At 41.2% G+C, this 12,208-nt stretch overlaps 1 protein-coding gene across 1 annotated transcript; it reads left to right on the top strand.

Moving 5' to 3' along the window:
* Window positions 1-685: 685 nt before the first annotated feature.
* Window positions 686-8,494, top strand: hpdb (4-hydroxyphenylpyruvate dioxygenase b). Its single transcript, XM_036527908.1, has 14 exons — window positions 686-769; window positions 1,040-1,066; window positions 1,378-1,440; window positions 2,218-2,322; window positions 2,551-2,593; window positions 2,711-2,793; window positions 2,906-2,995; window positions 4,117-4,220; window positions 4,738-4,815; window positions 5,388-5,550; window positions 5,640-5,711; window positions 6,433-6,555; window positions 6,913-7,029; window positions 7,723-8,494. The coding sequence occupies exons 1-14, from the start codon at window positions 767-769 to the stop codon at window positions 7,831-7,833; spliced, it is 1,182 nt and encodes a 393-aa protein (XP_036383801.1). The 5' UTR covers window positions 686-766; the 3' UTR covers window positions 7,834-8,494.
* Window positions 8,495-12,208: the final 3,714 nt, after the last annotated feature.

Genomic DNA, 12,208 nt, shown 5'->3' with positions numbered 1-12,208 from the left:
CAAAAGTACATTTTATATCCAATCAGCTATAAATACTGTATATATAGGCCTACTGTATGTTACCAGAAATTGCATTGCTTTGTAAAAAAAAATCAGTTATCGACAGATGATTCGCTGTTTACAAATAATATTTTAAAAAGCTGGAAATGGAAAACGGTATGTGCTGTAATATAATGCGATATTATGTAATGTGCTCTCTGACTTCCACCTGTTGATTGTCTCCTGCTCGCCCTTTAGAGGCTATCACCTCAGTTGCACTGGAAGCTTCGGCACATCCTGCTCGCCGGTGCCGTCAACCGACAAGATTTATAGATACCCAGAAAGTTCATTGCATCGACACACAAAACTTGCGTTAATCAACAAATTCCACAAACTATGATGAACTGAAAGTCCCGTGACAGAAGGCATGTTTGTCTTCATTGTACTGTCTTAATTAAGGTATACAATTTGCATTCAGCAATAATAAATTAATTATGTGCTGCCTGACCACAAATTATCCACAATTTCCAACACATAGATTCAGGAACAGTATATGTACAACTGACAAACACGACGCTGAAACTTTTACAAAGTATAGCAAACAGTTTCGAAGGAACTGCAAACGTTTAAAACGACCAAAACGTTACGAAAAACCAAAGCTATGAAATACATCCCTCCTCTCTCCCAAGTACCGGTGGGCGTGGAATTCGAAAGTTCATTCTAAGCGTGAAGGGTCTTGAGTTCATTGTACTGACTGTGTTTGCCGAAGAAAGACCTAGACCGGAAAATGGTGAGATAACTTATTGAGAATTTACAAACATAATTTGTCTAAGTCTCATTCTCAAAATATCTTTGCGTAATAGGTAGTTTGTATAGTAAGAGTTTGTATAGTAAGTAGTTTTAGCATTTTGCTTTTTGTTATTTAGGCTGTCTGTTATTTAGCCGGCATACTTGATGACTGATGTCCTGTGACGACCTGAAATTAGAAGAATAACGAGAAATATGTTTGTTTTCACTGTTCAGTTTTCTGAATATTATGCATGTTGTTCTTCAATTTTAGACTACCTACACTGACAAAGGTGAAAAGGTATGTGATGTCAATCATTAGCAGTAATTTCATAACTGTGACTATCTCCACGAATCCCATGAACCTGACAAATATTATGAATCTTTAAAACAATTAAATGTAAATTGTTTTACTTATATCAATTGTGTCATACAATAAGGTATATCAATAGTTTAGTTAGAGAATAGATGGAATTCTAGACCAAATGGAAGTAAGTCCTCTGAAACAGGTGTTGTTTCTTTCACATTTTGTTCAAAACTTCAAAAATTGTGAGACTTTCTTTGGTTAAATCAGCTAAATGACTTAATGTTTCTTTTTTTTTTGCTCTTCAGCATGAGCAAGGCAGGTTTGTCTGCTTTGACCACATCACATTCTGGGTTGGCAACGCCAAGCAGGTAAGAGAATTCACACGAGGATGCCTTTTCAGGATCTTTGACATCTGCCCCCCACCCTCTACCCCCACCTCCCCCCTCCCCTTAAAAATTTTAGAGGTGTTCTCCCTCAAGAAACTGCTATTGGTTCTTCGAAGGGGTGGGGGTAACGAGCATATCCATGGCCATAAACCACACCATCCTCTTGCTTTTAATTGGATCCACATTGGAGCCTGAGCCAACTTCATCTGTGACCAGTGGGGGCGCTGTCCCCACTCAAACAGCGTCAAACACACATCCATGTACATTTGGGACCTACAAAGTAGAACACTTGCTGCAGATAGATAGGGCATGGTTTTTTGTTTGGTTGTGTTTTGAAATATGCCGGATGCACATGCAGACAGCAAAATCAACAGAGTTTATTCAACACCATAATTAGCATTCATTTAATTTTGAGAAGTGTCTATATCGTCCCACTTTTTTACACTTATACCATAATTAACACTATTAATTTTGCTGTGTGTTTTCATCAGAGTGGTTTGTCATTCTGCACTGGTCTGAATGAAAATGTGGGCATAAGGTCCCAAAGAGATAATATCATTTTGCAATATAATTAAAGAGAGCTTTTTTCCTTTTTAGCACTCTTGTTTTGATTAACACTGTATCCGTCCTTGTTACGTAATGAATTTATCACGATGGACAATGTGTCTGTAACACAGATTAAACCTACTGACACTGCATCTGTTTGTGGAGTATGATGTGCACCTCTTCATGACAGCTACTCTCACCTCTGCCAAACAGGCGGCCTCCTTCTACTGTAACAAGATGGGATTCGAACCCTTGGCATACCAAGGTCTGGAGACGGGCTGCCGAGATGTGGTATCCCATGTGGTGAAACAGGGAAAGGTGGGTGTCACGGCTTTTCCCAGCCAGTCTCATGCACACATACGTGAGGCATCGTGTAATGCTATCAGATGAGTCAGGACGTGATGAGAAATCGTCTTTCATCCTAGAGAAAAGACTTTAAAAAATACGGTATTTTAAAGTGCGAAATACGTTTTTTAGAGCGATGGCTGGTGGGAGGCCTGTGGCAGTGTGTATGTGTTTAGAATGCATTTGCTTTGTCTTTTACAGATCATTTACGTCTTCTCTTCAGCTCTTAACCCGGGAAACAAAGGTAAGAAAGTCAGGTAAAGGCTCAGAGCTCATCGTATTGCATGGAAAAACAGCCTGATTTGAAAAATTATTACGACAATCTGTTACCCCTTCCCTCGCACCTCCAACTGTAATCCAGAGATGGGAGAACACTTAGTGAAGCACGGGGATGGAGCGAAAGACATCGCATTCGCAGTGGAGGACTGCGACTTCCTGGTAGAGGTACTGCCGCACTTCAGCTAGACCGTTTCGCCTCTGTCCGGCACTGCCCTGCTCGGCGGCAGCAGCTTGACCTCAGTGTCCTGGCGTGACTCACTGTCTCGGTCTCCCGCAGAAAGCACGGCAGCGTGGAGCTGTCATTGTGAAGGAGCCATATGTGCTGGAGGACAAGCATGGATGGGTAAAGCTGGCTGTGCTGCAGACTGTAAGAAATTTTTTTTTTTTTTAAACAAAATTTTTTTTTAGATATATATATAAATATATTTAGAGAATTTATTTATTAATTTATGACTGTTATTGCATGCACAAAATGTGGTACATCTTTTAGGCCCTGTGAAGTGAATTGCAATTTTATTTTATTTTTTTTCCATATAATTACATAGCGGGAATATAATTATGTAGTGGGTATACATGCAACCAATTTTTAACCATTTTTCGTTAGTGCTACAAGTGACTGCTGTCCCTAAGAAACCTCACAATTGTTTGTCCCAGAGAGTAAATGAGGGCATTGTACCACCCCCTAAATCCTATAGGCTGATTTAAGAGGAGTATTCAAAGGATGACATCATCCATACCATTTAAACCACTTCTGTCAAACATGTGTTATCAGTCAGCTTTTTATTACGCTTTTATTTTTCGAGTTATTTCTTGATAGTTTGCCGAATGCCATTCAACAATATTCCAACATTTTAAAACACAGACACTTCACAAGTAAACCTTTGATAAGTGATCGATGGTGCATGGGCTTGTTCAAAATGTACATCACATTATTGTCATTTAGCAGACGCTTTTATCCAGAGCGACTTACACAGTCTACAACTTTTACCTGTTATCCATTCATACAACTGAATATTTACTCAGGCAAATTGTGGTTAAGTGCCTTGCCCAAGGGTACAACAGCAGTGCCCCAGCATGGAATCGAGCCAGCAAGCTTTCGATTATGAGCAATGCTCCTTACCACCATGCTGCACTTGCTCCCACAAAGGAAATACATGTTTCTGCCCGGTTTCAAAACAAGGATCTTTCGCATGTTAGGTAAACATGATAACCACTACACTACGGAGGCGCTGTAGGCTACATCTTCATCATAGTGCAGAACCACCGTGGAGGGGAAGTTTATTTCGAACCAGGCTTTCTGACTTACCTTTGGTGAGTGCATGCATAATGGGTTAGAGAACTCAACTTGGTATGGTGAAATCAGAGACGCTGTACCTGCACAATTCTCTCACTGAAGTCAATGCGCTCGGCATGCTGGTGGGTGCTGGTGAACATTTCTCCTTCGTCTTTCCTGGTGCAGTGACGGCTTTCTCTATCCCCTTTCTGCAGTACGGCGACACCACGCACACGTTGGTGGAGAGGACCAACTACAAGGGGCTCTTCCTGCCTGGCTTCCAGCCGCCCCTCTTCCACGACCCCCTGCTGGCCAAACTGTGAGTGAGGGAGGAAGGCAGACTGATGAGTTACTGAGTTTCAGATCAAATGCAAGCAGGACTAGAATAAGAAGTAGGTGTGTTTTACATTGTAGAACAGGTGTGTTGTACAACAGGTGTGTTGTGCAACAGACAGACGTAAACCAGTTGTAGATATGTCTAGAACAAAGAGTGGGTGTTTTTGACTAAACGTAAGTAGGACTAGAATGAGAAGAGGGTGTGTTTTAGACTAGCTGTAGCTGATAGGACAAGAATAAGGATCAGTTAAGCTTCAGACCAGGTCTAGAGAGGATGGTAGACTGAGAAGTGTGTGTATTTTAGACCAGGTATTGATAGGACTGATGTGAGTAGATGTGTTTTTTAGTAGGTGCGGGGAGGAATGTCAGTCAGCTTGAGCGGTAGGTGCATTTCAGTCCACCTGAGACTTAGAGACTGAAACCTGGACAGTAACCGAGGAGGAAAGAGGCAGTGAGAACTAGCCGAGTCTGATGCTTGGACGCATGCCTTGTCCCCGCAGGCCAAGCGGGAAACTGGACTTCATCGACCACGTGGTGGGAAACCAGCCCGACAACGAGATGGTCCCTGTGGTGGAGTGGTATATCACCGGCCAGCTTTGGCAGCTGGAGCTCATTACAGTGCACCCCGTTCACCTCATCCTACTCGCACACTGTGAACAGACAGACACCAGCTTCCGCTAGGAACAGAGAGACACAGTCAAACACGTGCGCAGACACACATTCACACCCAAACACACGCACGCACGCACAGAAACGTCCTCAAAGTCTGTACAGTGATGTGAAACGAGGGTGGCCCTTTGGGAATCATCAACCAGATAATTTCTCCAGACTGCCCTGTCCAATGCGACAGGAGAGGATCTTGCGCAACAGCGAATGTTTGGCACAGTTGAAGCGTGGCCGTGACTCTGCAGTTTTCGGCCTGGGTCTCCCAGGCACAATTGCATCTGGAGTGAGTTACCGCTCCGCACTGTGCAGTGCTAAGATCAAACAGATCCCAGGGACCAACAGCAGCAGCTGCTCTCCGACTGATCTGGCACAAAAGTTCACCCGAGAGGAGGCGGAAAGGCCATCTCTCATTTCTGTCTAGTATCCCCCCCCCGCCGCCCCAAAATCCCACATGAAGATGCCTCAGCTGGTGTTTTTCCTGCAGGTACCAGAAGAACCTGCTCTTCCACCGGTTCTGGTCGGTGGATGACAAGCAGCTGCAGACGGACTTCAGCGCCCTGCGCTCCATCGTGGTGGCCAACTACGAGGAGACGGTCAAGATGCCCATCAACGAGCCCGCCATGGGGAAGCGCAAGTCCCAGATCCAGGCAGGTCTCCCACAGATCGGCACGACACCCACCCCGGTCTCCCGAACCCTGGTCTCCCCAGCTGACCTACCTGTTCCCCTCTCCCGCAGGAGTACGTGGACTACTACGGAGGTCCAGGGGTCCAGCACATTGCCATGAACACGTCGGACATCATCACAGCTGTGAGTAGACAAACACAGCCACAAGTCCCCCAGTCCACACACGGCTTACAATCTGAGGACCTCCTCAGGGGTGGAGCTACAGACACATAAATACCATACTGGTTCCACTCATTAAAACTCCATGCTCAGACATATATCCATCAAATAGAAAATATAATATAAACAGATAACAGAATCAGATAATGTAAAATCTTATAAAATATGAATCTTTTAAAGTAATTCTCGATATGTAGATGGGGCTTCTGTGTCATTAGAATGTCTAATACTGTAGTTAGCCTGAAGAACACATACCGCCTGTGTATGTGTTCTTTCAAAACCCCATACTAGATGATCATAATACAGATTATACAGAATTTTGGATGAATAAGACAATGATTTTTATGTAAGTCATAAAATGTATCACTGTTTATGTATTGTAGAATTTATGTATGTCCTCATAACTATATAAACATACAAATTAAATTAATGAGTGTATGAAAAAACATACCAAATTATATATTGTATATACTTTTTAAATTATAGATTATACAAAACAATATAATAACATGTAACTCATTAAAAGATATATGACTTTTCAATTTATAAAATATAATTTGCAATGAGGCCTATGAAGTCTACCTGTATGCATCTGAAGAAGGTAACAGTGGAGAAACCAGTTAACTTTCACAGCAAGGCAATCAGTTGCTTATGAATGAGAACTTTTCTGCTATGACTTCTACAGATTCGTAACCTGAAGGAGCGTGGGATGGAGTTCATGAGTGTGCCCAGCACTTACTACCAGCAGCTGCGACAGAAGCTGAAATTCTCCAAAGTCAAGATCAAGGAAGACTTAGACACCCTGGAGGTGAAGCACACTTGCCAATCTAGGCTTACATTCAACCAATATTTCTATAAACTAATTACACATGTTTTTTTTTAACAAAACTGACAACATTGTAACATCTAATCCTGGCCCAAAATAAAACGGTAAAAGCAAATGTCCAGATAGTTTGGCAGTGGGGTTTGTTGCATACTTAGATGAAACTGAACATGTAGAACAGGTAGTGTTGCTGTAAAACTGGTAGACATTCTTAATACATACAAATATATATATTCAGAGAAGGCTGGGGCCCCCTGTGGAGCACAGTGGTATTTTTTAGCACTCTGTGGTTACCTCAAAGAACTGCTTGTAGAACAATGGGCCCTGTTGTCAATCTGTCAGGAGCTGAAGATCCTGGTGGATTATGATGACAATGGCTACCTGCTCCAGATCTTCACCAAGCCTGTGCAGGACCGCCCCACCATCTTCCTGGAGGTGATCCAGAGACACAACCATCAGGTGAGGTGCCAGATGTCGGGGGAGAGGGAAAGAGGCAGGAGAAAAGTGTAAAAAGGGCAAAAGTGCACTCTTTTTTTTCTTAGTATTTTTCATACTATTTTATTTTACTTTTCCAGTCAAAAATCTGATCTGTTCTTTTACTTTTACTAAGGAGTCTTTGTTCAGAAAATATACCCCCCCCCCCCCCCCGCCCCCCCACACACACACACACACACACACACACACTTTTTCAAAAAGCATTCATTCACACAGCATGATCTGTTCTGACATATCCAAATGCTTAACTTTGACCAAGTACTAGAATGTCACAGGATGAATCCACAGCAGACGCTCCACTTTGACAAGAGTATATGGTTTCCCATTTGTTCCTTTCCATGTGAAAAGGGCTTTGCAAATAGGGAAGTGTGTGTCAGCAGTAAAGCTCAGCCAGACTAAGCAGCCTGGAACTGTGTGTTTATGAATGACAAAGGAGATCTGAATGAAATTGTAAGATTTAAAGTGCATTCAGGAACGGGGGGCGAGGAGTGGAAGTCTGCTGCAGGGTTGAGAATCGTGGCTGACAGCTCCTTTCACTCACTCGCAAAAGGAAGCTAATCCAAATTGTCCAGACAGCACGCATCAACAACAACGAGAGGCCCTCAAGCCATGACGATGAGACTGCAGGTTTTAATGCGTGCTTTGATGCAATTGCAGGGTTTTGGCGCTGGCAATTTCAAGTCTCTCTTCGAGGCCATCGAGGCTGACCAGAATGCCAGGGGGAACTTGACGGTTCTGACCCCCAACGGCGTGTCGGAATCCCTCTGATTCCAGCAGATGTGCTCCCACAATGCACCTCTCTCTCCCACCGCACAAACAAGCAAACAAGCGAATCGCATTCCAGAGACGGGTGGTTCACAAAGTGACTGAAGAAAGGGACCTTCGTCCTCACTACTCTGTAATGATTCATTTGTCTTGTTGTGAGTTACATAGTTTTTTGTGGTGTTATAATTTGCTGCATATAAGTCCACACTGACACCAAAAACTGTGTACAATTCAAAGCTAAGAACCTTTTCATTTGGACCAACATGTGAAGACATAAAGTCTTCTGAAATGTGACCACCCTGAAAAGCATGGCAGTTGGACTGGAAAAAAAGAATTCCAGGATTTAGAGTTTCTTACCAGTTACGTGTTTGTGCATAAACATTTTACGCTAAATGTGACATTTTCCCACTTGAACAGCTAGCTTTTGAGCAAATAATTAGTATACTACAGCACATAAAAAGTACAAGAATATTACAGCACAAGTTGTGATGTATTTCAATAAAATATTTACAAACATTTATTGAAATTGCAGGTATTCTCAATTTCCATGCTGGGACCATTAGCAACAGCATTGTTGTGGCACAGTGCACTTGTTAAATTTCATGCTACATTTATCCCTACAATGTTGTATGATTCATTTATAACTCTGTATTTACAAGAATTATCAGTAAGGATAGTGTTGTAATATTACAGTGTTGAATAACAAAATTTTGTTTCCAAATAGGAGGGAGGCTTTAATTTAACAATTTGTAATTGTGAAAAGGCGTATGTTTAAGTGTTATGATTCATATCAGACTGTCTTTTAGGGCATTAGTATAACCTTTAAAAAACTATTGAAATGGTGGTTTTTGTTGTGTTGATGTAGACAAACTTGCTTGTGCTTCTAGAAATACTCATTTTGAAACACTTTGCACAAGGGGAAAGTAAGCAGGTAATCATGTGGATCTGACTTTTAGAAACAAGAACGCTCATCTTTTACAGGATAAATCAAGATACCAGCAGCATATGAGACATGTCTACTAATGTGGCTTTTATGAGACAAGAGGTGTTAAAAATTACAACTCCAATACTGTGGGTGGTGTTATGAATTTCTCTCATAATCAATTTATGAATTTACAGCCATTTAAGCTATATATATCATCATCATTTTTTTCATGGAATGTGACAGAGGTAATAATATCCACTTACAACGGGCATTTAAAAAGACACACAGTAAGAAAGCACAACTGCCATGCAGTCATTGGTTTCTTGGTAACAGCATGACACATTCCTTTAATAGTTCGCTAACCACATTGCTTTTGTCTTAACGACTCATTATTCTGTGCAGTTTGTAAGCTGCAAATGTAACTTATCCATGCATGCAATAAAGGTACCAGTATCAGTTTGGACTGGTGTGTGTGTGTGTGTGTGTGTGTGTGTGTGTCTGCGTATTGTGGTAGCCCTTAACAAAAGACACCACTCAAGATTATTAACAAAAGGTCAGTATGTTTATGGATTGCTTTATAAAAGTTACTATAATACAATGGTACATAATCATGAATTCACAAAAGTATGAACAAATATGTACAGCAAGACACATCACGTCAACAAAGATATTCGGCACATTATCCATCAAGACAAAAAACATCTCTAAATGTGTAAATAAAAAACAAAAATCAAATTGTACGTCTCAAAAGCGGGCCTTAGTAAAATTAACAATAAAAATAACTAATACAAATGTCTCAGACATTTTTTTTTATTGCAAACCATTTCAATGTCCATACCTCAATCCATAAAGAACCTTTTTTTTCTTAATGTGAATGTGTTTAGGAAAAATCATTTTAAAAACAGTAAAATATAGTGAATAAAAACAAATAAATTGCAACGAGGCTAGCTTGAAACTTTCTGTTGGGCATTGATATTTTAAAAGCTTTGCTTCAACCACCAAGACATCCGCAGAGGCAATGGAGCAATTTGTGCGTTAGTGTATGTGTAAAACAATAAATCCACTTTTAGCTGTGCATAAATACATTTGAAGATGCCTTTATTTTTATTTTAATTTTTTTTTTTTAAACATTTTGCTTGTAATAATAAATAGGCATTTAAGAGGTCAGGTAAACCCACCCAGTTCTCTTGCCATTTTTTTTTTCTTTTCTTCTTTTTTTTGCAGAATAATGCTTGTATTCTCTACACCGCAAACAGATGTACACAGAATTTACAAAAAACAAAATAATAATAATAATATTAATAATAATAATAATAATAAGCTTGACACAAGCTGAATGCATTGCTACCAGCTCAGTGTGTGCCCGTGAACTTAACACTCCCTGCACACCTCTGAGCTGCACTCCTGTAGCAAAGAACCCAAGAACTTAAAAAAAAAAAAGAAACAAACCATTCATGACTATTTACAAACTACAGATTACAGATTACAAAAAAGGGCTGAGGAAAACAAACAAAAAAAAAAGAAAAAAGACGTTTCTACAAGAAACAATCTTTCCAAGGGAATTGTGGGTTTGTGTGATGTACTAGATGCACTTTCGCTTCAAATAAACAGTTCAGTTCATCACTTTTCTTTTTATTTTACACGTTTTTCTTTTAATGCTCCCTGAAAAACCACAATGTTTAAATAGCATTTCTTTTTCTTAAAAAAAAAAAAAACCTCATGGAATTTTCAGTAGCCCACTGCCCCTCCCCCACCCTGCTCAAAGATAAAAACTCCTAACAAGCAAACTAACCTGTACAATATTAACACAATGATATGGTTTGTGGTTAAAAGCCTCCTCGTACCCTGTGCCTGTCCTCGGGAGCTAAAGGCAGGGCCGACGATAACACAGGTTGGGGGCTCTGAATCACAGGCCAGGCCCTTGGCCAGAAGGACGCTGGCCCTTAGTGCATTTGTGACAATATGAAAAGAAAGAAAGAAAGAAAGAAAGAAAAAAAAAAAAAGTCTGTTTGCAACCGTTAATTACTGCTACTACTTCTAACTCTCATGAGATACAGTGGGGAAAAAAAATGCATACGTATTTAAAATGAAAGTAGAAAAAGCACCGTGTGAGCAACAATAAAAATAAAACAACAATAATAATAATAATAAAAAAAAAATGGTGGATAGCAGGTGAAAGGCTGAATTTTGTAGGAAGCCCCTCTGGGCTTGTAGTAGGATGGGAGAGTTACTTCTGAAAAACACTTCAGCTCCCCCTTCCAATCTCTGTAAACACAGAGCCTTCCCTCAAAGGCCCCGAACATTTCAGCTGTAGCACCAAAGAATCAAAGGCCAGCAAAGACCACGCTCATGGCTGTGTGCGCAACAAAAATTATATATACATATATATATATATATATGTCTGAAAGGAGCTTATCCAATATTTCCAATAACGAGCACTGGAAGAGGCACTGTTCATATTGGCCGGGACTCCTCTAAAGGCCTTTCTGCCCTCTAGTGGTGAAACATCGTTACTGTTGCCATCGCTCACTCAGGTCAGGCAGTGAGTCGCTTAGTCAGCGAAGGACCCTAGCAGCTGTTTCTAAAGGCTGCGCCTTCCAGTCACAGCCAAAAGGTTTTGGGACAGGAGAAGGTGCTCTGCACCTCTGCAGGAGAGGCTAGCTGGCAGAGCCTGTTGAAAAGAAAGCCTGGCGTAAGGGAGGGTTTTGGTGTGGGTGTTATGTTCCAGTAGAGAAGCTTGATACAGTCATGCAGGTCTTAAGTCTCTCTAAAGTCAGGGGCCTTCTGAGGCACTGCTGTCACCTACCGTGCTAAGTGCACATAAATAGGCTTATAAGTCAAGAAAGAACAGCGTGTGACAGCATGACTTCCCCTAGGAAGTCTACAGGGAGTATCGTGCGCTCTCTCTCTCTCTCTCTCTCTCTCTCTCTCACACACACACAAACATACAGTATCAGTTTCACCTATTCCAATCAAATGCTGATGAAGGGACACACAGGAAATGAAGTCACGAAGGATGTGAATTCAAAGCAAATGTCAAACTTTGAGGGGTATGGGCGTGTAACATTAGTTTGAGACACAGTAAAGTGCGTGTTCTTTATAGAAGCTGACTCTAAGTCAGATGCTGATCTACTCTGTCACCCTGACTACATCCACACATAACAATCCTGCCCCCGAAAAGCAAGTGTAAAGGTGATGTCCTGGAGTTACGCTCGGCCTTCAGCAGGGCGCAAGGGCGCAAACTGTGACAACAAGCTCTGCTAATTCATCCATAGCAGAAAAGGGACCGCTGGTTTCACATTAGTTCTGCTACATAACCACAAGGGGGCAGTGCATACTAATAGTAATAGCTCAGAAATGCCCAAGCCTTCACTCACTAGCAAACAAGTCCCCTTGGAATGAATGCATACAGTCCATCGCAGTATTAATATTGGGAACAAGAACAACAAATGT

Source organism: Megalops cyprinoides, chromosome 4, assembly GCF_013368585.1.
Source record: "Megalops cyprinoides isolate fMegCyp1 chromosome 4, fMegCyp1.pri, whole genome shotgun sequence".
Classification (NCBI taxonomy): Eukaryota; Metazoa; Chordata; class Actinopteri; order Elopiformes; family Megalopidae; genus Megalops; species Megalops cyprinoides.
Note: the sequence above shows the minus strand (reverse complement) of the source record. Positions and strands in the feature narration are given on the sequence as shown.

Coding starts and splice junctions, on each gene's coding strand:
- hpdb (XM_036527908.1), top strand. Junction 2,794..2,905: donor ACTGCGACTTCCTGGTAGAG/GTACTGCCGCAC, acceptor GGTCTCCCGCAG/AAAGCACGGCAGCGTGGAGC. Junction 5,551..5,639: donor AGCGCAAGTCCCAGATCCAG/GCAGGTCTCCCA, acceptor CCTCTCCCGCAG/GAGTACGTGGACTACTACGG.